At 41.3% G+C, this 26,792-nt stretch overlaps 2 protein-coding genes across 17 annotated transcripts in view; one reads left to right on the top strand and one right to left on the bottom strand.

The window, feature by feature from the left end:
• Positions 1 to 1,416: 1,416 nt before the first annotated feature.
• Positions 1,417 to 22,316, bottom strand: RBM18 (RNA binding motif protein 18). The gene is made up of 6 exons (XM_003995825.5): positions 22,178 to 22,316; positions 19,200 to 19,328; positions 11,820 to 11,946; positions 8,781 to 8,867; positions 6,999 to 7,084; positions 1,417 to 3,459 (listed from the first exon to the last, which is right to left on the bottom strand). The coding sequence occupies exons 2-6, from the start codon at positions 19,310 to 19,312 to the stop codon at positions 3,300 to 3,302; spliced, it is 573 nt and encodes a 190-aa protein (XP_003995874.2). The 5' UTR covers positions 19,313 to 19,328; positions 22,178 to 22,316; the 3' UTR covers positions 1,417 to 3,299.
• Positions 22,208 to 26,792, top strand: part of MRRF (mitochondrial ribosome recycling factor) — a 72,233-nt gene continuing 67,648 nt past the window's right edge. For 8 of the 16 annotated variants that reach the window (XM_006939433.5, XM_019816482.3, XM_006939432.5 and 5 more), the window contains exon 1: positions 22,208 to 22,401. In XM_006939433.5, the coding sequence (XP_006939495.4) occupies positions 22,208 to 22,401 (194 nt within the window). Of the gene's footprint in view, positions 22,402 to 22,573; positions 22,716 to 22,802; positions 23,192 to 25,822; positions 25,914 to 25,954; positions 25,978 to 26,792 lie in introns of those variants that run through there. The other 8 variants (XM_045043771.1, XM_045043776.1, XM_045043772.1 and 5 more) reach the window with 8 other exon arrangements.

A 26,792-nucleotide genomic window follows, 5' to 3' on the forward strand; every position in this document is an offset into this window, starting at 1 on the left:
CTGCTCACATGGAACTTACATTCTAATGAAAAAAAAAAAAAGCTAAAATAAACTTATATATTAAACTGGGTAGTGATAAGTACTGTTAAGAAAATGAAGAAGGGGAAGGATTGGGAAATGATGGGGCTGTGATTTTAGAAAGAAGTCAGGTGGCCTTTTGATCACTGACGTTTGAACAGACACAAGGAACAAATGAAGGAGTGGGCTCTATGGAACAGCCAATGTAAAGGCCTTGGGGTAGGAACTGCCTTGTATTCAAGAAATAGCAAGGAGACCAGTGTGGCTGGAACACAGTGAACAAAAAAGATAACAGGTCATAAAGACAGACAGGCAGTCAGGGGTTTTATTCTAGGTGTGATGCAAAGCTCAGATTTTAAAAAGGATTGCTTTGGCTGTGTGGAGAGTGGACTCTAAGGAGGCACTAGCAGAGGCGGGGAGATCGTCAGGAAGGCACTGCGAGAGTCCAGGCAAGAATGACAATGGTTTGAGCAAAAATGGTAGTGTTGGGGGCCGGGGGGAAGTGGCTGGATTCAAGACGGGAGTTTGAAGGTAGAGTTGACAGGATTTGTTGAAGGACTGGACGGGAAGAGGAGAAAAAAAGAGAAATCAAGGATAAATATGATGGGACCAAATCGTACTTCAGGAACACAGTGATTACATGTAAGAAATATTGAACATTCAATTTATAAGGCAATAATAAACCCTGTTCCTTTTACACATAGTATAATACAATTACCAATCTATTTGCTGATTCAGAAATTAACTGTATCTACCTTAATAAACAAGGGACAGGGCTCTAGAATATTTGGTTTTAAAAAACTTTTGCTGTTGATTTTTGACATGCTTTGAAAAACTTGCCCCTTGTGTAATCCTCTTTCCCAACACCGAGATACCAATTACAGAAAATCAACTGGCTAGAGTTATGTTTTGCATTTGACAAAATAGGAGCTGAGATTAAGGATGTAGCTCACACCTCTTTCCTGAATATTTCCCTCAATTCTTCACTCTTGTCATTTCAAACGCGTCGACCAAGTTAACACCTGTATTTTACAAACCTTTCACCAGACTGCTTTCAGCATATTTAGGACACAGTTATTCTCTGAAACCTCTACTCTGAAGGAAGGACCAAACACAGTGTGATACTTTCAGGGACTTCCACTTGTGGCTTCTTTTCACATGGGTATGTTTGCTGTGAGAACCAGTCTCCTCATCTCTAACAACAGAAGTAAGGGAGGCATACGGGTGGAGAGAATGGTCTTTGAGGTTCACCTCTAGCCAGAACCTTCTGCTGGAGAGAAGGCACTTAGAAAACACACCCTACCTGGACACCCTGGCCCAAGGCTCGCAGGGAAACGAGCCTACCAGAAAACTGTAGTCTTTATGCTAGAAAATAAACAAGAGACACAGCCACGCAGACACTGTCTTGCATTTATTCACACAGAGGAATTAAGAATCTGTACAAATAATGAACATTGCTTTAAATACAAATAAATAGCTCTGGTTTCTAAAGGAAACAACTCTAGATAATTCAAAGTTATGTATTTTCTAAGTTCCTATTAAAAATAGACTATTTTGCATTAAGTAAGTCCTACTCCACCATAACCCTTTGAGGACGTTAAGGATAAAATGGTGAATTCTGTAATCTAAGAAGTCACCAGAAAAATGGGAGATGATGGTCCCACCTCTCTGAACTATCCCCCAAATGGAAGGAGAGTTACTTGCATCGCAGACAGAGCTAATAAATGCAGAAAGTATTTAATATCTAAAGATATCTAAAAAGATTGACCTTGGGGAAGGGGATGAGAGTTTTCTCTGAACCAGTTCTATGAACTTTGAAACCTCACTATGCTCAAGATTTGGTTCAAGTGTCATAAACCCACCTATGCTCACAGGAAGACTTGAATTCCTAGAACGAAAGCTTCCTCTTGCTAGGGCCGAGGATGGTAATGCATCTGTCATCACTAGGGATTAAGACCATTTACCTGGTAAAGATGCAAAGGTGCCGCCCAATGCAACAGTCCCATCAACCCGGCACCAAGAGGACCAAAACCGCTGACAGAAACACACTCCCAGATCCATTCGTTTATTTTTCTCTCTCCGTTGTTGCATTTAAAATACTCAAACTGGGAAAACCTACCCGAGCCAGAGAGTATGTTTTACAAAGGAAGAATCATTTTAAAGTCATGCGGTCTTTCCAGCCTTTAAGAACGACACAAATCATGAGCTCACTGCAATCTTGGTGCCAGAGCAGGGCCTGCTCTGCGGACTTCCTGCGTCCACCGCGTGTCCCCTCCTCACCCGGCACAAGACAGTTCAATTTCTCCTACTCAGACCCCTACATAATTATTAATAAATAGTATCCTTGACAGAGATCGATATAGCAATGTTTAGGTTTTCAGAGAAAGTTTGCTTTCCTATTTAGACTGACCATGATACAATTCCAAATAGAACATACTCATGCTATAAAAAACAATCTCATGCAATATGCGCAATTGTAAAAGTCCCACGTTAATAACAACATTTGGCATGTAGAAGGCAGAATTATTTAGATTTTTAAAAAATGATCACTCAAGAGTCAAAGCTGGGTTTCCGAACAGAACTTCGTTGTGGTATCAAATGCTGGATCTGATTCTACGGTTTTGTTGACGCGAACAACTTAAAGATGTACACCGTGTTTTCCTAACAAGATTTTGAAACAAGAACCATAATTCTTAAACAGATTACCACAACTTTTGTTCAAAGAATCGGCTCCCTTTTGCCAAGAACTTTTTCTTTTTTAGTCTAGTTGGAGGGATGGATTTCCATAATAAATTCTGGAACAATGGTTCTCAACATGATTCAAAGTTTCTCACTTCCCTCCCTCTCTCTTACTTTTTCTTTATCTTGTAAGGACGTTTGAGCATAGAAAAATGCTCCACTTTTTTTTTCTTTTCTTCAAAAAGATGGATGTTAATAGATTTAGTTTCCGGATTTAAATGGTATTTTTTATGTCTGCCTTTTTCTCTGGCATACTATATAATGCTTCTGGAGTTACAAATCCAAACACACCAGCCAACTAGAGCATCCCAATGTTCCAATCACAATTTTGGATACAATCCTATTTATTCTGGATGACGCTCAATTCCACACATACTTCAGGGAAGAAACATCCATGAGAACATCCAAAAATGTTACTCTACCAAACATTAACAGTGATTGTGCTCTGTTGGGTAGTACCATTCACATCTACAAAGTACAAAGGCAGAGGATTTCAGGTGTGAAGACCAATTGGCTTTTGCTGCTACAATAATTCATAACCATCATCTTCGAGATTTCCAAGCTGTTCTAGAATAAGGAGTAGTCCTTTTTTTATCTGGAGGCTTAAAGTAGGAATAAACAGGTGCTGCTGGATACTCTGCGTCAGGATTTTCTGCCATCATTTTCAGCTTGGCTTCAATGGCTTTTATCTTAGCAGTGACACTGGAAAAAGGACAGCAGAGGATCAGAGCGGGCCTGAGTGCATTCTGAAAATACTCGCGTACTTTATCTTCCTTGTGTCTTTTTTGGCGGATCAGAGAAGCAACAAGATACTCAAATATGAATATGTGAATATTTCACATAAAACACACACACAATAACATTTTAAGAAAAAGATCAGGGCTGCCTCGGTGGCTTAGTCAGTTGAGTGTCCAACGATTTTGGCTCAAGTCACGCGTGATCTCGTGGTTTGTGAGTTCAAGCCGTGCGATGGGGCTCTACGCTGACAGTGTGGAGCCTGCTTGGGATTCTCTCCCCAATCCCCACCCCTCCTTCCCTCGCACGCACTCTCTCTCTCAAAATAAAGAAATAAACGTTAAAAAACAAAAACAGAAACAGAAACGATCAAACCTGAACCATCTATTAAATTTTCACCAAAAACCCAGACACTGTTAGGAGTACATCACATATGGCTACATTTAATCTTCAGACACACACACTGTTTGACACTGTAGGGCCTGGCAGATAGTAGGCACTCAAATAATTCATAGAGAAATTGAAAGCAGGGTCTTGTATGAATGAATAAACAAAATGTGGTATTAGATCACATTTTGGAATATTATTCAGCTTTTAAAAGGAAGGGAATTCTGACATAATGCCACAACATGGATGAACCACGAGGACATTATGCTAAGTGAGATAAGCTTGTCACAAAAAGACAAATATGGGATGATTACACTTGTATAAGGTACTTAGACTAATCAAAATCAGAGGCAGAAAGTGGCACGGTGGTTTCCAGGAGCTTGGGGGAGGTGGGAATGGGAAGTTATTACTTGATGGATATAGGGTTTCAGTTCTACAAGATGAAAAGAATTATGGGGAATGATGGTGGTAATGGTTGTACAACATTACAAATGTATTTAGAATCACTGAATTGTACACTTCAAATGGTTTAGATGGTGGGGTGCCTGGGTGGTGCAGTCGGTTAAGTGTCTGACCCTTGGTTTCAGCTCAGGTTATGATCTCATGGTTTGTGAGTTCGAGCCCTGCAGCTCCGGCCTGGGATTCTCTTTCTCCCTTTCTCCCTCTCTCTCTGTCCCTCCTCTGCTGTCTCTCAAAATAAATAAACTTAAAAAAAAAAAAAAAAAGTAGACCAAGACTAGGTCAAATAGAGTTTAAAAAAAAAAATGGTTAAGATGGTAAATGCTATTTTATATGCCTTTCACCATGGTTAAAAAAAAAAAAATGGAAAAAAAATTCGTGTAAGATCGAAAACATTATAAGGTGGGTTATACTCATTTTGCAGATGAAAAAACTGAGGCACAGAAAGGTTAACTTGCCCAATATTATTTAGCTAGTAAGCAGTAGAGATTTGAACACAATTGGATTCAAGAGCCCATGCTATTAACTACTACATTGTACCATTTTTTGAATCACTGAGTAATAATGGAAGAAACACCTTGGAAATCCTACAAAATCTCTTTTTACTAATAAATGTGTGTTTATAAATTCAATCATTTATGGAGTTACAATGAGCCAGGCACTGTGCCCAGAGTTTTACTGATATTGTTTCTAATCCTTGTGATAACATCCATGTTTTATAGATAAAGAAATGCAGGGAGGTAGTAACTTGCCCAGGGGTCACACAGCTAACAGACTGCACGGCCAGGATTCAAACCCAGTTTGTTATCACCCAAACCCCTGCTCCTTCCTCTCCATCAGGTTGGGAGCTGCACAGCCCTGTATCAGAGAGAAGGGGTGAGGAGACACTGCCCACGTTGGGAGGAATTCTCTTTGATGGAGGTCATTGCCATCCCTGGACCAGAATGCAAAGCACTCAGGCAGTGGATATTCTATGACCCCTGGTTTCCTTTCCATTTGCAAAGCGGTCAGTGATCTATAGTCAGGGAGACAGAAACCTGGAAGGGGATGTATACAATGGTCTTTCAGAAATCCTCAAAAAGTGTACATCTGCTCCTATATACTCATAACTTTACATGGTCAATGTAAAATTAAAACCCTAGGTTACAATAAAAAAGAACACCAAGGTATTACCAAGATGCATTCCAGCACCTTCTCCTCTCCATTAGTGGGATAGCCAGCTGTTTGTTCAGTAGGAGTCACCAAAAAGCAACCTTCTCTAATTAGGTATAGATGTTAATAGAAAGATGTAAGCTGAGGTTCTCTGGATAACAAAATAAATGGAAAACACTAGGCTGTTTAGTATAGACGCAAACACTGAAAATAAAATTAAAGACATGTTTATTGTAACAGAGGACAGCAGACATTAATGCAGTGGTCTCCTTCCAACAGGAGTTAGATTTATAAAAACCTCCATGAAAACTGAGTTGTGATCATGGAGATTCAAACTTTATGGGGAAAACGGCATAGTGGGTAGGGTTCCCAGTGAACCTACAAGAGTCATCATACTTTTTCTTTTTTTTTTAATTTCTGGGAGCACAAAATAGTAAAAGAGGACAAAATTAAGAAATATCAATTATATTAACTATTATATTTAATATTTGTCATCGATATATTAAATATATTATATTAAATGTTATGATATAAAAAATATAATTTACCAAATATTAAGTATTAAATATTTTAAGTAGTAATATTGTAAATATATAAAGCAATGACATTAAATTAGTAACTATAAAATTAATTTACTGAATTTTGAAGTCCAGTAGACCTAGCTTTGACTCTGGAATCTGTTATTTGCTACCTGTGCCATCTTGACCAAGATATTTTACCTTGCTGAGTGTCAGTTTCCTCCGAAATAAAATGAGTGTTACAGTATTTTTACCGGCATTTTTATAATTAAGTGACATATGGCATGTGAAGTGTTCAGCACAGTGCCTGCTTTATAGTAAACTCAATAAATCCTGGCTATTGTTATTGTTAAAATTTCTCCCCAGGCTATAATGCAGGGAAAAAAAACAACAAAAAAAACCCAAACAACAAAAACCCTCTACTTCTGCTCAACCATCCACTTAACTTCCCCTTTCTCCACCCAACTCTTCATTCCTTCTGTTTTGAATTAACTCCAAAGAAGTAACTGACAGTTTGTGCACACTAGAACCAACACAGCTACAGTCGCTGAAGTGGCCCAGAGAATGAACGAGCTGCACACTAACACTCTGCAGAAAGGAATTCACGGCTGGGGAGGAATTAGCATACGTATAATGACAAAGCCAGCAAGACTCAAGCCCTCATTAAAATGCTTGTTTTCAGCTTAAGGACTGTCTGACCCTGCCTGCGTATTCCTGCGCCAAGCACAATGGCTGGTACGCGGCAGGTATATGCAGCTGTTTTTGAGTGAATGAATTCTGTAAGTCTGTGATCTTGGGGGTATGGGGGGAGAGGCTATTACGCGTTCTAGAGATTAACTGAACACATCTCTCAAAATGTCAGAAGTTGACAGGTTCTATTACAAACTAAGAGTCTAAAGGTCCACTGAAGTACGAATGAAGGCTTGGAACGAAGCAGTGGCTCACGCTCTCGAATTCTCGTTTGTGTCCTTCTATCGCACCCCATCTTACCTCAGGTTAGACTGAGTGGGCTCAGTGCTGGAGGACGGCTCAAGACTGATAGGAAGGATCTTATCATTCTTGTTATGATCATATCTCTGAAAGAAAAAGGGAAATCACTTCACTTGAACAAAAACCAGCCCTTTACTATAGTGCATAAGTTCAAAAACTCCAACCCCATCAGTGTACCGTTGGCATATTTCTAGACAATCTTCGGACTGCTTTACATTTAGAACCTATGCAAAACTCCACACAGGTTGGCCTAAAAGCTACAAATTTAGAAAAAGAAGTTTAAAAGAAGCTTGCTATCTAGCCACTAGTCTGCCTTATTTGGTAGGGAAAGAACTTCAACTTTCAAATTCACAGATGGTACAAATACACAACAGGAGTCCCCTCTTACATCCTCTTACAGTATTTATTTTGCTTTATTCAAAACACTTTAACATTTTGCTAGATTTCTGCCAAGTACCAAGCATAACATTCAACTCTCAACAGGTCTGAGTGGAGAAGAAAAGTAGCAATAAAAGCTTCCAGCCACGGATACAGAAAACATCCTATAGCAAAAGAACAGTTTAATTTGATGTCAGATAATTATACACCCTTGTAAAAAGTAAATTAAATATTAAAGAGCAATCAGGCCCTCTGGTCAAAGACTTATAGGAGAAGAGAACTGCAAGGCACAGAGATTCTTAAACGAAAGATGGGAACAGAGGATGATTTCTCTTGCGTGTCTTTTCAATGAGACACAGAATGAGAAAATGACAGCCAGTCTGGCAAATGAGACTTGATTTTCTTTTGAGTAAAAAAGCATTTGGTAATTCTCCCCGTTGTTTCTATGTTTAAGGCAATGTGTCCTAGAAATTGAGAAGGCTCTGTGATTACCTGAGATACTCAGAAGGATACAAAGTGTTGGAGCTCTGTTTTTCAGTCTGGACACCCAGCTCCAAAGTTTAATTTCTGTGAGTCTTTACTGGGAAGCTTGATGGGTACGGGGCCTCTGATCAAAAGCCGTGCTCCTATAGCTAAAGACTGGAGATCTAATTTTAACCGCTACGGATCTTGTTGCAGGCAGGTCTGTCAACACCCCACCACGAAGGAAGCGGCTCAACTCTTGGGATTGCTCTGGTCCACATCCTTCTCTACCTTTGTGGCAGGTAACACAGAAGGCCATTCTTTTTTTTCTTTTCTTTTTTTTTTTTAATGGTAATTATCTTTTCCAGTGCATTTTTCCAAGAGACCAACTATAAAGATGAACAAGGCCATTTGCCACTTCTAGGGCCTTGGAGACAATTCAGACCCTGCAAAGTCCCACAAATAACTCTCAAACTCTCTGGAGTGATGAGATGCCAGGAATTTAAGCACTCATACAAACTACCCATTTCTCAAGCGTTTAGAATAAACATATTCAAACTCTCCACAGAATGGAGAGGCTGGGAACAGTCTAATAATGCCTAAAGCAACTAATTTTAAAAATAAATGCATTTTTTCCTCCAAAGAACAACCCCCACCAAAAACATGATAGAGGTCTGAGTATACACATCAGCCACATGGAAAAATCAATCAAAAACAGAATCTGTGGGTATGTGGAGAGAAACAATGAAGGAACTTAATCCCTCCTGAGATGTTTCTCAAAAGAAAAATCTGGCAACACACATGGTAAATACAAGTAGGAGACCAAAGTATGCCTGCTCCAGATGTGAAGAGGCTGGGATGCAAACGGGTAAGTGGACAACGGTCTTTTGGAAAACTCCTTAGGGTGAGCTTGGTGTGGTCTTTCTAGCCCAGCAGGCTTACCTTGACTTGAGCATGTGCCCATCGCACCACCAGCTTCTTAGACAGAGCCAGCTTGCCATTGAGACACTGGATGGCTTGTTCCGCTTCCTGTGCAGGAAAGGGACAGATGTTAGTCAAAAATTCATGTGCCTCATAGGGCCTCACCAGCTTTGAAGGCTGTGATTCCAACTGGACTGCTTCTGATAAACAACTGGCAAAGGATTTACAATTTAAATAAATTAAAAAAAAAAAAAAGGCACGATAGCAGAAAGGGTGTGAGTTTTATAAAGTTGGTCAAACAGAAACGCCAATCCTGGCTCTGCCAATTACTGGCAGTGGGATAGCTGGCAGGCCCCTCCCTTAAGCTCTGTGAATATTAGCTTCTTCATCTCTAAAACATGGACACTACTACTTGTTCCCCACTGGTTGGAGGGAGGAGGAAGAGTGCATGTAAAGAAAGCATGGAGCACGTGGTAAGCACTCAACCACTGTTAGCGCGTTGTTCTTATCAGGGGATACCTTTCTATACACTTCTGTCTGCGAGGACCCACTGTGCTAGGAAATTTACCGGAACTATACCCCAGACGAGGGCTTACACTCCCTGGATCCAAAGTGAGAAACAGTAATGGCTTCCAAGGATACGGGAGTGAAGGAAACTAGGCCGGAAAAAGCAGGAGTGAGTCAAGGAGCCTGTGAGCAAGGTATTTGTGTGAGCCAATCTATGCACCTGGTTTTGGGAGCCAAAAGTTCCCTGACCCTTTCCCCATCAGATACAGGAGGAACAAGGTTAAAAGGAATTCCTGAAGCTGGATTAAGAGTCACTCTAGGACATTCCCAGGAAGCCTGGTCGTACTTTTCCATCCTGCCAAACCTTCTCTGCTCCATTTGTATCCCTGAGGCATTCAGCCAAGTGTAACCCACATCTACCAGGGGGTGAAGAAGCCCTTAAGGAACCGGAGCAGGAACAAGAGTGGATCTGACACTGCAGTGTAATACCACCAGGCATTCCAGTCTGGTTTTACTGGTGATTCTCTTGTTCCTCCAGAGCTCGCCAGCATGACAGTCAACAAACACCTGAGTGTTCACTATGTGTCAGCCATTGGACAGTCACTGACATCCTCGCTTACCAGTTAGAGAGACAGATAAGAGACATTTTATTCTCCTTTTTAGTTTCATCTAGGGAATTAGAATTTACATGGCATTCTCTATTAATTCTGCAGCATTGAGAGTAGTAAGGAGATACATGTTTTAAAAAATTTTTCCTATCTTTGTATGTCATTTCAAAGTTTGTGTATTCAACAATATTAAATGCCAACTGTATTTTCCTATGTACCCTCATCTATTCTCTCAACTTCCTGTAAGCAAAGGAGGGTATTTTTAATCCCCATTTTTAAATGAAAACTGAGCCAAAAGAGGTCAAGAGACTTGCCCAAAGTTCATAAATAAAAGAGCCAGCAATAGAAGCTAGGCTTTGTAATTTGTAGTCCAGTGTTTTAAAACCACCATCTATCCCCACCATGACCACTGATTTTAATTGTCTGTAAGAATGCTCATCACGCTCTATCATTAAGGAAGAATAAAGTATTTAAAAATGCTAACCATACGCAGCATTTTTTTCACTTCCCTCATTTAGAATAGCAATGTATCTCTTAGTGCCTGTCTCATTTGCAAAAGTTAGAGGAGATGGAAAGCACCCCCAGCACCGATAAGGACAAATGACACTCTCATACAGTCTCAGAGCATACGGATACATCATTGCTTGAAGGCAACTGGCAGTCGTATCAAGAAAAAATATGCGTGGCCTTTGTTGATAGCATTCAGTTTCCATGTATACAGTAAACGTGAAAATAACTAGAGGTATGAAAATATTCACTAGCATACTGTTTACACTTGTGAATCACTGGGGACAACCTAAACAGCTAATAACTGGGGATTAGTCAAATAACTTACCATACACTCCTACGATGAGACACTGTGTGGTCATCAAAAATGATGTTGAGTTACATACAACAAAATATATAAACATTAAAGATCTACATCAGTGAATTTTTACATATAAACAGCCACACTGGTGAAACCACAGTATCATGATACAGAATGTTTTCTGGATGTGTAGTAGAGGACAGAAAATTTTTAATAGACTTTGAGCGGTAAACAGGACGATATGACCTTATTTGAGTGCTCTAAGCTCTATACGTGTGTATGCATGTGTGAATGTAACGAAAGAAGAGACTAGAAAGATCTAAATAGTAACAAGACAACTAAATATTAACAAGACTAAATATTAACAAGAATTATTTCTGGGTATTGGGCTGATAAGGGAAGTCATGTCATCTATGTTTTCATCTGTAATTAATATGTACTACTTTTATAACAAGAAAAACATCCAAACACAGTATTATTGAAACAATAACCAGGCAATGTCCTTCCATATGACTACTAAAGTTATAGAGAATACTAACCAGTATCTCTATATTTAATAACGTTCAAATTCAATTTCTTTATCAAGCCATGTCCACTTAAAGGATACAATTTTACTGCAAGAAGATACATGTGTATATCATGGTTGAAGCTGAATGCTCTCTTCCTCCATATATATTCAAATCTGTATGCATTTGTTCTGAGACACTGAGAAGAAGGGTACATTTTTAAGAAATCAAAATAAAAGAGTTTGTGGGTGGCTCACCACACAGAGGGAGGGCTTCTGCACCACGGGGCAAAACTATTGAAAGAAAAGGAGGCTTTGTTGGCCTGCCACTAAAGGAACAAACAAACCAGAACAGGGAGGAGGATGTCCATGTGCTTAATGTGGGCACCCCAAAGCATCTGGTCAGAAAAGTAGGTCAGCCGCCTCAGACCACGAGCCTGGGGAGGGTCTATTTTGAAAGCCGTTCACCCGTTCGTTTACCGAGGGTCTCCTTTAGGACTCAGGGCGAGGCACAGAGGGGCGAGTCCAACACGGCTCTTGCCCACAAGGCACCGTGACTTGTGCATGGGGAGAGAGGACTGAGTAAGGAGGAGAGTATGGGAAGCACCGTGAAAGGGGAGAGGTTTTATTACCTGCTTAGTTTCGAAGTTGACAAAACAGTACCCTCGAGGCTGTCCCTCCAAAGCACCAGACTTGTGAAAGAGGAAGTCAAACTGCTTCACTGTGCCAAACTTCTGGAGGAGCTTGAGGAGGTGGTATCTGTAGAGAAAGGACAGCCCATGAGTACACTGGGAACTTGGATGGCCACTCTGGCCGAAGTGGGAGATAAAAGCAGGAGATGATTTACCCCAGGATAAAATCTTGCCCCCCCCCCCCGCCCCCCTGCCTTCTCCCAAACTGCTGCATTAGTTTATTTGGCAAACAGACTTGTTTGCCTCTATTTGGAATGGGAACTAGAATTGTCATGGCTAAGCGTCTGTCCAGCACAAAAATACCAAACAAAAAACCACACCTAACAAACAGCTGTCTGGCCCAGAAGCACCATTTGTTTTTCTTTTGGAGAAAAGCTCAAAAATAGTGTCGATCTATTTATTTTTAATCTCTTGGCAATGAACTAGCATTTGTGAATAACTACAACTCCATCAGGAACACATACCCACACTCCAAAAGCCAAAGCCTACCTTATCTCAAAAATAAATAAAGTAGCACACATTCACACAAACAAAAAAACAACTTTGGAAGACTTCTGTAATAGATTCCATAATTAATCATTAGCCCTGAATTGCACTCGTGAGAAACTCTGCCAAAAACCAAACCACAGCTAGCGGCACTTCCATACGTGCCTGTGAGTTTCAATCCCTGACGTGACTGAACGTTAGGGACAATGTGGAACCACAGCGCGACCAAGGCTGGTCTCATACAGGGCAGGAGAACCTGGCCAGTTCTATAAATCACCCAGCTGTGGATAACTAGTCAACCTCAGTTGTTTTCACACAGTTTATACCTTGGAGCACGGCCGATTAAAGAGTATTGATGGCCCAGGAAGACATTTTTTCCTGGTAGGAGGTTCACCCCAAGCTCTTGCTTGCCATTGTGCCCCTCATCCTCTTCTTAGATTCCTTTCTCTAACACTTATTTGGTTTCTATAAAGCTTTTAAGTTATTCAAACAGATGTGGCCTTAACAGGTTGCTGTGGCCAATCTCAATTCCGACTTCCTGTCATCTGATGTAAGGGTGAGACAAACCAACAGCTCTCCCGTTTCCTTTTCCTTTGGCCTTCCTCCTGGCATCCTCCACACTATTCAAATGGAGTCAAGGCTTTCTCTAAACAATGCTGTCCCTGTGATACTAAAAAGGTATCAGCCCACATGCTAAATCTGTTATTACTGGGAATTCTACCCCACAGGGAGTCAGTAGAGCTGTCGTTACAGCCACATTTATATTCACATTGTTTTCTAGGAGAAACTCATCAAGATTTTACTCTTGAGTAACAATCTCCTTTGGGAGGCAGAAAGATATGAAGGGGATCATAAGTTCTACATACTAAATTTGATACTAATGTACATCAACAAGCAAGCCCATTATCCTGGATCAGGTGCCTGACACAATGGAGCAAGAAAGACATAATACAGGTCTTGCACTGGGGCAGGATGCAAGGATCCCAAGGCATACTGTGAACATTAATCTGGTCTTTAGACCTGTTTTGAAAGGGAAAGCAATTGTAACTCCCTAGTTTCCAAATTCTCAGCTCCCATCGGGAGACCTCAACTGCTAGGGAGGATGTAGGCGTGGATTCTCCAGAGGAAAAGGGAGACACCTCAAGTACAGATTTCTGGTTTTACTTGATTTTTGAGTAGGGGTACAAGGGTGAGCCTCTCAAATGTGCAGACAGATATGGGCTGGAAGAGTCTCCCCTGGGTCTTTTTTTTTTTTTTTTAACTTAGTTTTTATTTTTTTAAGTAATCTCTATGCCCAGTGTAGGGCTCAGACCCGCAACCCCAAGATCAAGAGTCTCATGCTCCACCGACTGAGCCAGCCAAGCACCCTTCCCCTGAGTCTTTAACTCACAGCTGCATCTTCCACTTAATATACTCATTCAAACCTCAATACTGTGCCAGTTGCCATGAATGGTGGGTCAAACCCATTTTTCTAAAAAACAATCTAAGGGCTGCTGTGGGCCGGTCATCTTTTCATCAGCTCCATTCTGCTTAAAAGCAGGAAGGTAAGGCGATCGGCATTTCCTAGGAAATGAATTTTAATTTACTCAGAAAAAAAAAAAAAGCCAACAGATTACTCTTTGAAAAGCTAACAAATACGTTCTGCCCGAGAAGTGCGACCTTAAGATTCCAGGAACATCTGCTTAGGTCTGTGTCTTTCAACTTCTCCAGGATTTCTTTCCTTGTTTGATAATTTCTTGAAATTATCGGAACACCGAAACAAAAGGAATGAAATGTTTACTATTTTGCTTCCTGGAGATGGGGACTGTGAGCTCTGATAGTGAAAAAAAGCCTGAAGAGTCTTGCTTTCACATCTGCAAGCACTTTCACGTGCTGCTGAAGTATGGGAGGGCTCACGACTCATCAGAGCCTTGCTTCACTTCATGAAATGTGGGGCCCTGCAACTTTCAGGAGCTAGTACACCAGTCCCAACACATTTCTGCAACTTAGTGTTTTCTGTAATGGTCTTGAAAATGGCCTTCCTGCCTAGTGGCACAGAAGTAATTAGTCTACACAAATGTTAAAATAGACACCTAGACACCTACTACTTGTCAAAGACCGTAGTAGGCACTCGAACCATCCAGATGAATACAACCAGGTCCTGGCCTTCAAGGACCTCACATTCTGGTTAGAAGATAGAGATATGCAATCAAAAAATTGCAAAATGCTATGATACTTGCACACAGATGTATGCACATGAGCACACAAAGAGGCCCAACTGTGCAGGAACACGGTGGTTACTGAATATTATGTGCAAAGAAATAAAGGCGAAAGGGAATCTGCTTCATTGGAAGAGAGTAAGAGTAGGGCAGTTAAGAGATGAGCTGAAAGGCAGGCAGGGGACAGACTGTGAAGGATGTTGGTGTTCTCAGTGAGGGAATTTTAATTTGATGCTGTAGGCAATGGGAAGCCAATGAAATGATATTTAAGACTGTTTTAAATGCATAATTTGTTTTAGAGAAAATTTTCTTTAAAACTTATAGAAATTACTATTTGCTGGGTCTTTATTTCTATGCTATTAAATAGTATCACTGTGTTTCAAATTTAAGTAGCAAACAGTAAAGGCTGATTCGTGCAAACCAAGGCATTAAAAGAAAAGCATGAATCATGAAGGAAAAACAAGAATTAGCTGAGAAACACAGGTTTCTTTAGGGTTCAACACACATTCATGCGTGTACTCCCCTCTCGCATTCCAGTTCACCTCTGAAAGTCGGCCTCAGAAGGACACTTCCACCTGGATGGCTCTCCGCTGCTTTTAAGTTTACTTAGTATAACCCAGAATGACCTCCCCTCCAAACCTGATACCCTTGCCAGCTAGTCCACCAGTCAGTGTGGACATGATTCTCCATTTCTTAGGCAAGAAACATCAGGGTCATCTTCAACTCCTGTTCCCCTTCCATCCATCACGTTCTTCATCTCTCAGACTCACCTAGTGGCTTCCAAGTTCACGGTCTCTACCTGGGTGATAGATTGGCCTAGTTTCTGGCAGTCTTTCCTAGCTAATCTTCGGCATCAGTCTTTGCTCCTCCAACCCACTCTGCATACTGACGTCTCATTTCTCCACTAAAACATCACTTTCATGTTGTCAGCATCCTGCTTAACACCCCCAATAAGTCTCTTCTACAACAAATTCATACTTCTTGTCTGAGTCCATTTTAAAGACCCTGTATGCATCTGATAGAACTCCATCTATCCCACCGCTGCTTTCACCCTCATTTAGTATTCAACCTTCCTTTAGTCAAAAAGGTCCTCCTGATAGTCTGCTCACACATTCTTTCTTATTTCCACTTACACCTTCCATTTAGAATGCTCCTTCTTGTACAATTTTTGCTGGCTTTGTTTCTTCTCATATTTCTCCTCATGAATTACGTAGTGGCTATTGATTTGACTTTCTATGCAAAACATTTAATATTTGAAAAAGAAAGCCTGGATTAATCCTTTCAGAGGAAACCACAGTGTGGAAAATAGATAATGTCTAAGGACATTAACTTTTTTGGCTTCTCTGTTGCAGGCACTAGCAACGATATTTGGAAGTACTGTTTTTACCCTATGGTTAGACTGGGTCCCACGACAATTTAAAAGAAGTCCTTATATTTTAAAATTTAGAATAGGGCACTTTAGGCTATGCTTGTTCAGTTAAATGGACTATTAGAGTATCTGAGCAAGGAGCACTAAATTAGGTGATGGGAAATTAGTCCATGGCTAACTATTTCAGTATACTGAGTCACCTCACTTAACTCTTCCTGTCCTATAAAACAGGGAAAATATTATCTTTCTCCTTGCCTCACAAGGTTGTCATGAGCTTAAATAAGAGGAACTAATACAATATTAGAGCCAGAAAAAATGTTCACCCCGTTAGTTGAACATTCTCACTTTGTAGGTGAGAAATATGAGGTGTAATGAAGTCGGGAGGAATCAGAATAATGGAACCTGCTACCTCCACAAATCATACATCATCATTCCCTTAAATCTAAATTCTACGACCTATTTAGTCATACAGATATTCTTGGCAGCTAGCATAGCCAAGAATGCTATGGGGAGTACTGCAACCACAAAGTACTGAACACAAACCAATGTGAAGCAGGATATCAGAGTGCTAGACAGTCAGTTAGCAGTACACATTCCTCTGAGAGGAGACTGACGGGCGTCCCATGTAACTTGATCAGGACTCAGATTAGTAATAAGCACATACACATAAGATGACTCGAATTAATTATCAAAAAAACTGAAAAATTGAGTGGAAAAGTCTTTTTTTTTTAAAACTGTCTCTGTTACCATTCATCACAGTAAATATACACTATAAATTGTCTTCTAACAAGAGGTGAGAGGCCATTTGTATAAGAGGGGCATTCAAATCAGTTTATAAGAGATCAGGAAGAGGGATGGTAAAGAGCAGGGGTATGTACAGGAAAGAGATAAGACTGTGTTGAATGGGGAAACAGCAGGAACTAGCAGCAATTTGTGGGTGGGGTTTAATTATGAAAACTGGAGGACGCTCTGCAAACTTCTCTCAAGAATCATTATTTTTTTTCCTTGTTTAATTTTTTATTAAAGTTTAGTTATTTTGAGAGAGGAGAGAGCGAGCGAGCACATGTGCAAATCCCTTCTGAGATTGAACTATAAGCCAGGCACCCATATTCACGTAAGATACAACATGCAATCCTACAATGCCTGGAAATGACTGTATTTTAATAATTCATGTAGGCCCATCATTACCCACCTTGAGAGGAACAGGATCTAGAAGTTTATGTAACTCAAAAACTTGGAAGGAAATCACACATTTCCATAAGACCTACCTTACTAACATGCTAGGTTTCTTTGCTATAATTAAGTAAATTAAAGGAGATAACGCTCAGCGTTTCATGCTAACCACAGCTACGACTGTCATATCTTTAAAAAGAAATTTATTATTATTTAATCAGTGTGTTTGGCAGAGAAAATGTTTTCAGATAAGGAATCCATAGAAGAAAAACAATAGCAGGTGACACAGAAGTGGGGATCAGGTAGGCCCCGCAAAGCCCTGATCTGCAGCTCAGTCCATGATGTCCACCTTTGGCCTGACATAAAAGGGGCAGAGATACCAGTGGGAAAGTTTTGATTCAATGTTTCTGTTAATGCTCTAACAGAAGAAAACATGGATATACTCTTAACTTCTGACATAAACTGAGGTGGTAGATGCCCATTTGAACTTTCCTATCAAGCAGCAGGACACATTCAGAACAAGAGTCTCATTACGGTGAGTTGCAGCCAAAACAACGAACAGTGTTTCCATGTCCCGATTTCCATTCAGAGAAGCAGAGGTGGGAATGGAAACCACTCTGGGGAGCAACCCCTCACAGCCTGGCTTTTAGATGATGGAAACAGCTTCTCTGATCAACACTCATAATTGAGAGGCTGGGCTGATTCACACATTCATTCATCCTCAAAGCCACAAAGGGAACCAAAATAAATGCACAGTCCACAGTCCAGGGCCCCAGTGACCAAAGTAACATAATATGGGGACAACATATGTTAAAGGGCATAATTCCTAGAGGAACCTAAAGTTAATTTCATTTAGCTGATCTGAACTTCAGCAGAATTAAGAACTAAACTTTCTGTTACCATCCTGACCCATTAGCTCACATCCCTTTCCTCTCTCCCAGTCCCAATCCTACATACACCTCCTCTTATCCTAGACTCAAGTAAGCAGGTTCTCTTGTCTCCTCTCACCTTGCCTTTAACACTATTCCACAGGGACTGCCTTTTCGGACTGATGACATATTCCACGCCTGCTCTAAGCACTGATCCCACACAGCTGGATCTATTCACTCCTTACCATCCTGCCACCAACTACAGCCCTGTACCTACTGAACAACTGGGGGAAGGAAACACCTCTTAATTCTCTCCTGCTAAGAAAGTACTTTCCACTATAATGGCCACAATGGAAAGAGTGGGGAGTCAGGACAATTTAATTAGTTGTGTTACCCCGGGCAAGGCACTTCTGTGTTTTGGATCTCAGTTTCCTGTACTGTAGGATAAGAGACCTGGGTCCTATCAGAGGTTTTCAAGTGTGCTCCATGGAGTCCTGTAACATGGAGTCCTCTAACTGACTGCCAAAGAAAGGGTGGCAGTTGCCAAAAGGCTTTGGGGGGACCTCTTCCCCACTTTAATCAGCACAGCTCTGAGCTTGTATTTTATAAACAGGTTCTGATTACTTTAAGACAAGGTTCCTCAGATTTAAAAAGTTTGAAAACTGCTTAGTGTGGTACTTGGCACAAATAGGCACTTGGCACACATTAGGCACCATACCATTTAGTGAATGAATGAAAACCAAAGGGGCTGACGTGATTTCTAAGATGCCTTCCAGCTCTGACCTTCTATGGTTCCATGGCTACTTAACATGAATTACAGCCAAGCGGTACCCTCTGCCTGTTGGTGAAGGTACTGAGACGTCTGCTGGTTCCCTCATTTTGAGAAATAAAAGTATGCTGTGGCTTGATTCTAGAAAATAATGTCCTGTAGTCACTGGGTACAAGGATTCAAATTGGTGAAAAAAAAAAGAACATCTTCGGCAAGTAAGAAAAATGAAGTATATGTTTTAAAGAATACCCACGTCTGTATTCTTGCAGAACAATCCAAATATAAGAAAAATGTCAACATAACAGGTTAATAACAAAAGCATGTACCCTTCAAAGGTAATTAAAACATAAATAAAAGGGCGAAAATATATCCTACATCTCTTGAAAATTCTTCTGAACACCACCACTACAAACATCCCAGTTTTGTAGGCAACAAATTAAGATGACTTAGACTCACTCTGTGATCTTGGGGTCCAGGTTGCCAATCCATAACCGGTGCCCTTCCTGTAGGGAACCCTCTGAAAGGATGGATGCGTTCTCCAGGGGAAGAGTTTTGGTTTCTGCTTCCATCAATCTCTATGAAATACTAGAGAAAACGTGAACATTCAGGCAGGAGAGGAGCAGCAGGGTGTGAACAGGAGACTTCAAATTCAATTCAACAAACATTTATTCAAGGAGGGCAAGCCCTGGGCAGTTCTTCAAAGGCCTCAGTTATTCCACAACCAGGGCCCCAGCACCAGTTCCCTTGGGACAGCTCCTCTGGCAGCCAGAGTGCAAGAGCTTCCATTTAAGGTGAAAGGGGTGTGGTTCTGCGTGCAGACACTGAAGTTTTCCTCTTTTGAAGCCAGAGGCCGACTGGGCGGGAGGCCAAAGTCTTTATTACTACATGATACTCCAGTTCAAAAACTGTCACCCAAAATAAGTCTTGGAAACCACCAGAAAGAGAGTCTTAATGGCACTGAGGGAGATGGGTGGGAAAGTGCAGTTATACGTCTCTTCCTCATGGATGAGGCAATACAGGAAATTTAAAGCTATAGATTTAGGAATCAGAACTGGGTTTGAAAGCAGGCTGTGTGACTTGGTGAACTGCCAGAACATTCTAGGCCTCTGTTCCCTCATATACACTATGAATGGAAATAACAGTTTTTATCTTACAGGGCTGTCGGGAAGACTAAAGATAATGCATGAAAAATCATTAAACACTGCATCAACAACAGTAAGCAATCAATCAATGTTTGCTAGTATCATGTTTAATAGTTTGGAAGAGACTCAGAGAAGAGACTAACTTCCTCCTAAGTCATTCCAGTTGCACGCTTACTAGCTGCGTAACCTTGTGCAAGGTACTTAGCCACTTGTGCCTCAGTTTCCTCATCTGAAAAGAGAATGACCCTTCACGAAAGTTGTGCAGATTCACTGAGTTAACACACTCAAAGCATTAAGAACAATGTATGGCACCTGAGGAGTTTTCAATGAATGTTAGCTTAAATTATCACTAGTCTTCGATCTGGAAAGGACTCATCTCACAACCAAAAAAGGAGGCTGAGGGTTATGATGGAGACAGTAGTGGCAAGAGAAAAAACGCTGGTGTCAGAAGACCTGGTTTCCAATTTTGGCATTTCCATTCGAAGTCACTTCTTTCTAAGCTTGTTTCCTCATCTCTACATATGAAACCTTGCCCTGCTTGTAACTTAAGGGTGCTGAGAAGGCCAAAAATGAGATGACAGATGTAAAGCAAAGCTTTAACAAATATATCATGTGGTAGAGAAAGAAAAAAAGGGCCGGGAAGATGGCAGGCTGTGCCAGACTTTACAACTCCTTGCTCTAGGAAACAGATACTATGTAACCCGAAGTGCCTCAGAAGGTAGTGCTTGTAGGAACGGTCTTAAAAACAGCAGATGACATACACTGATCACTGCCATTACCTCTTATTCATCTCAGCATAGCCCATGAAGTCTGGTACACAGTGGGCGCTAAGTTATTGTTAATAACATGTTTATCCAGCCCCTCACGTGAGGGTATTATTCTACCTTTCCCACTCACGTCTTCAATGTGTTCAACAAAGTGTGACAAGCAACTGCTAACTGCTAAGCCCATGGCTATGTGCTGAAAAAAGAGAAATGAATAAGCTTGTAGTTCTTGCTCTTACCTCCTGAGAGAAAGGTGAAACACACAGAAACAGAATCCTAGGAGTGGAAACAGACCAGGAGAAGCATTCTGTATTCTCTGTGCTTTCCTATCCTCCTATTTTCCTACAGATCATTCATTCTTTCTGAAAAGAAAAACTGAGCTTCTATTTCTAGGCATTGTCTAGGACAAAGCAGTGACCAAATAAGCTCTCTGTGCTTGGAATGCTCATGGTTTGGAGGAGGGGCGGGACAACACAAACACAAGATAAATAAACAAGGTATAATTAGCGACAGAGCTGCAAACACAATTTAGCAAGGTGATCTGACATGGAGACTGGGGTTGGACTACTTCAGCATCAGTGGAGAGGGAAGGCCTCTCTAAAACAGACAACATTTGCGATGACACTTCAATCATAGGACCTTCTCGGATTTTCTCATGTCTGAAAACAGGAATGCCCACTACTACTTAATATGACAAAAGGGTAGCATGTTTTAGTGGCAAGAGTGCGGGATATGGGGCCGAAAGATCTGTATTCAAATCCTGGCTTTGGCACCCAGTTATTGTGTGACTTTAGCTAAGTGTCTTTCCAGAAAAGCTTTTCCTAAGAGTAGAGCCATAGCCACCTTTTCTTTCTGTATACTGCTCGTTCAACGTTATTTACTGTTCTATTTTCTGTTTCCCTCACCAGAATGTAAGCTCCTGGAGGACCTTCCTATCCTGGACATAGTTCCATTCACAGCATTTAGTACACTGCCTGGTGCTCAATATTAACTGAATGAATGAACGGGGCTCCACTTGGAACCTCATTTTCTTCTTCCTTTCTAGAATGGGCACGATTATCCCTAACTCATGGGTCGTTGAGGGGTTTAAATAAGAGTATCTGTGACAGTTTTGTAAAAGCGTAATAAGATCAAGATGTCATGCGACCATTAAAATCTTCTAGGTTTGCAATGGCGACAATCCCCTAGATTAACAGAGTTCACAAAAAACGCTTGTTACATCTATCCTCGCAAACTGCAGCCGCCTGGAAGGCAAGAATAATCGTACAGGGAATAAAGTCCAGAGAAGCAAAGCCACTTGTCCCTAAAGCTAAGGGTAATGGCAGGGTCAAGCCTGGAACCCCGGCTTCCCGATTCCTGGCCGCGAATTCCCAGATGCAATGGGTCATTTCTCGGATTGTTATTTCCGGGCTAGCGGCGGGACAATCCGGGGCGGGGCCTGAGAAGCCGTCTTGCTAGGGCAGCCTCCTCTACGAGCCCCTCGCGGGGCCGGCGCTCAGGTGCAGGGGAGCCTCGCGGCGGGACTCACCTCGTGGCCTCGGCGTAGTCCCCTCGGCTCATGCCCCAGAAACAGGTCCCGACCCCGCAGCCCGACGGCCCTCCAGGCGCGTCCACCTCAACGTCGCCCGCTGCCAGGCCGTCGGTGACGCGGTACGCCTGCGCCGCCGCGCCGCCCCGTGACGTCATGGCGCCCGCGCCGCCGCCGTCTCCGCGGTCGCGTGTGTCTTTTCCTAGTAGCCTGGGCGATACCTGGTGAGTGGCCTCTGCACGGCCTCGAGGCGGGCGCTGGATCCGGGTGCCAGAGACCTCTACTCAAGCATCTCTGGGGAACCTGAGGGAGTCTGATCACCGTACCCTGACCGGTTCCATTCGAATCCGGCTTGACCTTTAAGACTGGGGGCGGGACCTGTCGCTTCCGCGAGATTTTCGTGGGGTGGGGGCGGGGCTCGTCCCCTCAGCTGCGAACTTCGAGGATGCGGAGGGGAGGGTGCTTATTCAATAGCATCCCCTCCTTTGTAGCCCACTACCTGGCAGGAACATTTAGTGTTCAGAACTATGCCACGGGGGTAGGTATTATTACCCTCCCCCCCCCCCCAAGATGAAGAAATGGAAGCTCAGAGAAATAACTTTATCAGGGCCATGCGGCTGGTGAGGGATGGAGCTTAAATTACAAAGCCTTAACTTTTAACCATTACTCTGTGCCTTCCCTCAGCAAACAGTTGCCATTTCAGTAGCCGTTGTCTAGTTACAAAGTGTTTCTGCAGCCCTTACCTCATTCGATCGTCCTGGTAACCCTGACAAATAGTACTGTCATCTACATTTTACCTAGGAGATTGAGGTCCAGGGAGTGTGATCTATCTGAGGTCACATATCTAGGAAGTGCTAGAACCAGGACTCTTTCCCAGGTCTTCTCTAAGTTTGGTGCCTTTTTTCCTTTCACCGCACTCTACTGCATTTTCCAGAATCTTGGAGAGCTTTATAGTTCGAAAGAATGAAAACCTGAACTGACCCTTCATTTTGCAGTTGGCGAAACACAATCTAGGTAGGAGAAGTGGTTTGGTACAAGTCACATGTCACTGGAGAGCTGCCACAAATGCTTTTTGTAATACAGGTGGTTATGAATCTAAAGAGGATTGTTGGCAGGGAGTGATGAGATAGGAATATTGGGATCTGTACTTTCTAGCTCTTAGGCAAAAGTTCTTTCTCTACCTGTTAAAGTGTGTCATCCTCCTTTGGTTACATCAGGGACATGATTCTATACTATAGTCATGATGCTGTGAATAGTCAGATACTATGTAGTCAGTTGCTGCAAATACCTGTGTGTGGCACTGAACTTAGAGAGCATACCCTACTATCTCTATGTGAAAAATCTGGGAGACTAAGAGATGATCGAAGCACTGTTGGGAAGTAGAGCCCAGGACCTTCAATCTGAGGCTTAGAGTCCAGATCTTGCACCGTAATTGTGACCTTGGGCAAGGACTTAATCTTTCTGGACTTTCATTCATGTATGTATTCATCACTCATATTCAGTGTCTTCTGTATTCAGGGACTGTGCTATGCTGGAGGTACAGCAGTGAACAGGAGAACCAGAGATCAGTCTTTGTGGTGGTTATAGTCTCAGGGACGGATGTAGGCAGTGATCAAATAACTACACAGATATTAGCTGATACTGTTTAAGTGCTATGAAAAAAAGTATAGGGTGTTGATGAAAGTGGGCTACAGGACATTTGACCGAGTTGGACTGGAGGAGACAGCCAAGAAAGGCATCCTCTGAGAAAGTGATGCTTAAGCTGAAATCTGAAAGAAAAATGAGAGGTAGTTCATTAAAGAGGTGGGGGAAGATCATTCCAAGCAGATTCAACTTCAGCATTATATTTGAAGACCCAGGAGCAGGAGGAATATTCAAGGAAATGAAAAATCATTTTGCTTATTTGTAAAATGTGGGTGGTAATTATGAATTTGGTTATCAGATAATACATGTGAAAGTACTTTATATACAATGAGGACCCACATCCGTGTTTATAAAAATGTACATATTATAAGCTAACATACAGCTGGATTGTGAGAAGTTGCTGGGACAATAGATAAGCTAGGGCTTTGTGTCCCTCGTCTAGTTCTTTACAAAATTAAAATGCACCTTCTATAGAAAACACAAAGTCAAGTTTTGAGAACCTTAACTTTGGAAAAATAATATGTGCCTCAAATAGATTTAAAATATACTCCCAACAGTTTCAATAATAACGTCAATAATTGCTGAGTGTTTCGTATATGTAATAGTATACAGTACACTGGATAAGAGCACAGACTCTGGAGCTAGATTGCCTGAAATCTAATCTTGGGCAAGTTATCTGTGCCTTTGTTTCTTCATCCATAGAATGAGTATACTAATAGTCTTTTTTTCATAGTGATATCATGAGGCTCAAATGAGTTAATGTATGCAATACAGCATTTAGAATAGTTTCTGGCACATAGTTGTAACTCTGTAAATGTTAGCAATTGTTTCATTATTATTGTTACAATTATCTTTTTGAAGGCTCAGTAATATCACGGCAGTAAAAATGGGGTGGAAACTGTAGCTCAGAGAGGCTAAGTGATCTATGCAAGGTCACACAGCTCCTAAGTGTGGGATTCCATTTCAAGACTGTGTCCAAAGCCCAAATACTTTCTCACATTTTTTTCTGAGTTTAGGTTAATTTTGTCGGATAATACCTGGGCTCCTGTGACAGTTCCTTTCCTTGAGTAACTCTTCTGTGCTGAATTGTTAATATGCATGTCCTTAGGGTAAAGGGCCCAAGGGACTGCCTTTATTGAACCTCTACTTTGAAATTTCCTGACTTCTGTGCAATTAAAATCTACGCCTAAAACATTTCAGCAATGTGGTTTATTTATAGAGTTGTCTTCCGGTTCACATGTACTGGGTCTGCTTTTGGGTGCTGCGCTTTCTGTCAAAGGTTGTTTATTTCTAACCCATTTTGATTTCCTGTTGCTTTGTGGATTGGTATTATGACCTGCAACAGGAACACCAGGAAACCTGTCTTAAATGGAGCAGCCAGATTGAAACCCTGTAGATTAAAAAAAAAACAACAAAACACATTATTATACAGCCATATTTGGATATAAGTGTGGGTAAGGCATTGGCTATATTAGAAAAACCTAGATATAGAAACGTCACTTAGAGCCAAATTTATGAACAGTTTTGGCAAAATAGGGCAGAGCTAATAGTTCCGTGCCCTTGGACAGCGATGGTCTCTTTGAGCATCAGTTTCTACATCTGTAAAATGGAGATTATTATACTTTCTCTGTGGCATTATTGGGAGGATTAGACATGGTAAAGCAAGCAGCCCAGGCCTGATTTCAATTAATAGTAGCTATTGAAAATAATTAAAGAAGAGGAAAGATACTTTTTAAAATCTAGATTTGCTTTTAGTGATTTCATGCAGTCAATCACTGACATCTAGCATCCCTTGCTATTAAAAATTCCAACAGGAGAGAAAAAAAAAACTCCATCAGGAGAAATTATTTGCCTTTGATTTACTTGCTTTTCTTTTAAGAAATAATAATAATGGTAGCTAGCATTTATTAAGTAGGTACTATATCCTGGGCACTGTGCTAGGTGTTTTACATGCATTTGCTATCTCATTTTAAGATCAGGATTATTTTTCTCATTTTGCAGATGAAGAAAGTGATGCCCAGATAGGTGCAGTGAATTGCCCAAAGTTGGAATTTACATCCAGATCTGACTGACTAGACTATCTTATACATTGGTAAAGACACGCGGGATTCTTTGTTGTGTCTGACCGTTGTGTAGAAGTCTTTTTGAAAGGAAAGGTGATAGCTGTCAACAGATACTCTTTTGGGGGGGGGGGGCTCCTGCTATTAGCTGGGCACTGTGCCAATTATCTTACCTGCATAAACTCATTTATTCTTCCCGAGCCTAAGAAATAACTATAATTATCCCCATTTCACAGTTGAGGAAATGAAGGTGCAGAGATGTTCAGGGGCATTTAGTCAGTGGTGGAGCTGGGATTAGATTCCAAGTCTTCCTGGCTGCAAAGTGCATGCTTTTATTCAGTTCTGCTGCATTAACATTTAAGGATGGGATTTTTTTTTTTTTTTTCTAATGAGGTATAGGACTGATTTTCAAAGATAGTAACTTCCAGGTATTTGATGCTAATTGCTCTTGGTTTTAACTGAGTGATAGCCAGATTCCTGGCAGAAGCTGGCTGTAGACTCCCGCATCTTTTCATGGTCAGAGACCTTAGAAGTATAATGTATAACTTGTGTTAACACAGAGGAGGGTGGCATTTTCCAGAGCTTTAGTTCTGTAACATGGAAGACCTCAAACCTCAACCGTGCTTCAGACTCACATTAAAGTAAAGTGCATTCTAATTGGTAATCAGCGCATAAGGAACCAAAGAAAATTTTAATTAAATGCTGTCGTGTGAATTTTCCAGTCATTTTATGCCTGTTGAAATGAGTTTTTTAAATTTAGTTTAAAGTCCTCTTCCAGTGCTCTGCCCTCCCTTTTTAGAGTATAACTTTATCAAGATTTTTTTGCCTTTTCTCATGTAAGGGTTTAATTAGCATCATTAAAGATTTCAGCTGCTGCACATTTACTTAACTCTGTGTTTCCTGTGTACTAT

Source organism: Felis catus, chromosome D4 (genome assembly GCF_018350175.1).
Source record: "Felis catus isolate Fca126 chromosome D4, F.catus_Fca126_mat1.0, whole genome shotgun sequence".
NCBI classification, from domain to species: Eukaryota; Metazoa; Chordata; class Mammalia; order Carnivora; family Felidae; genus Felis; species Felis catus.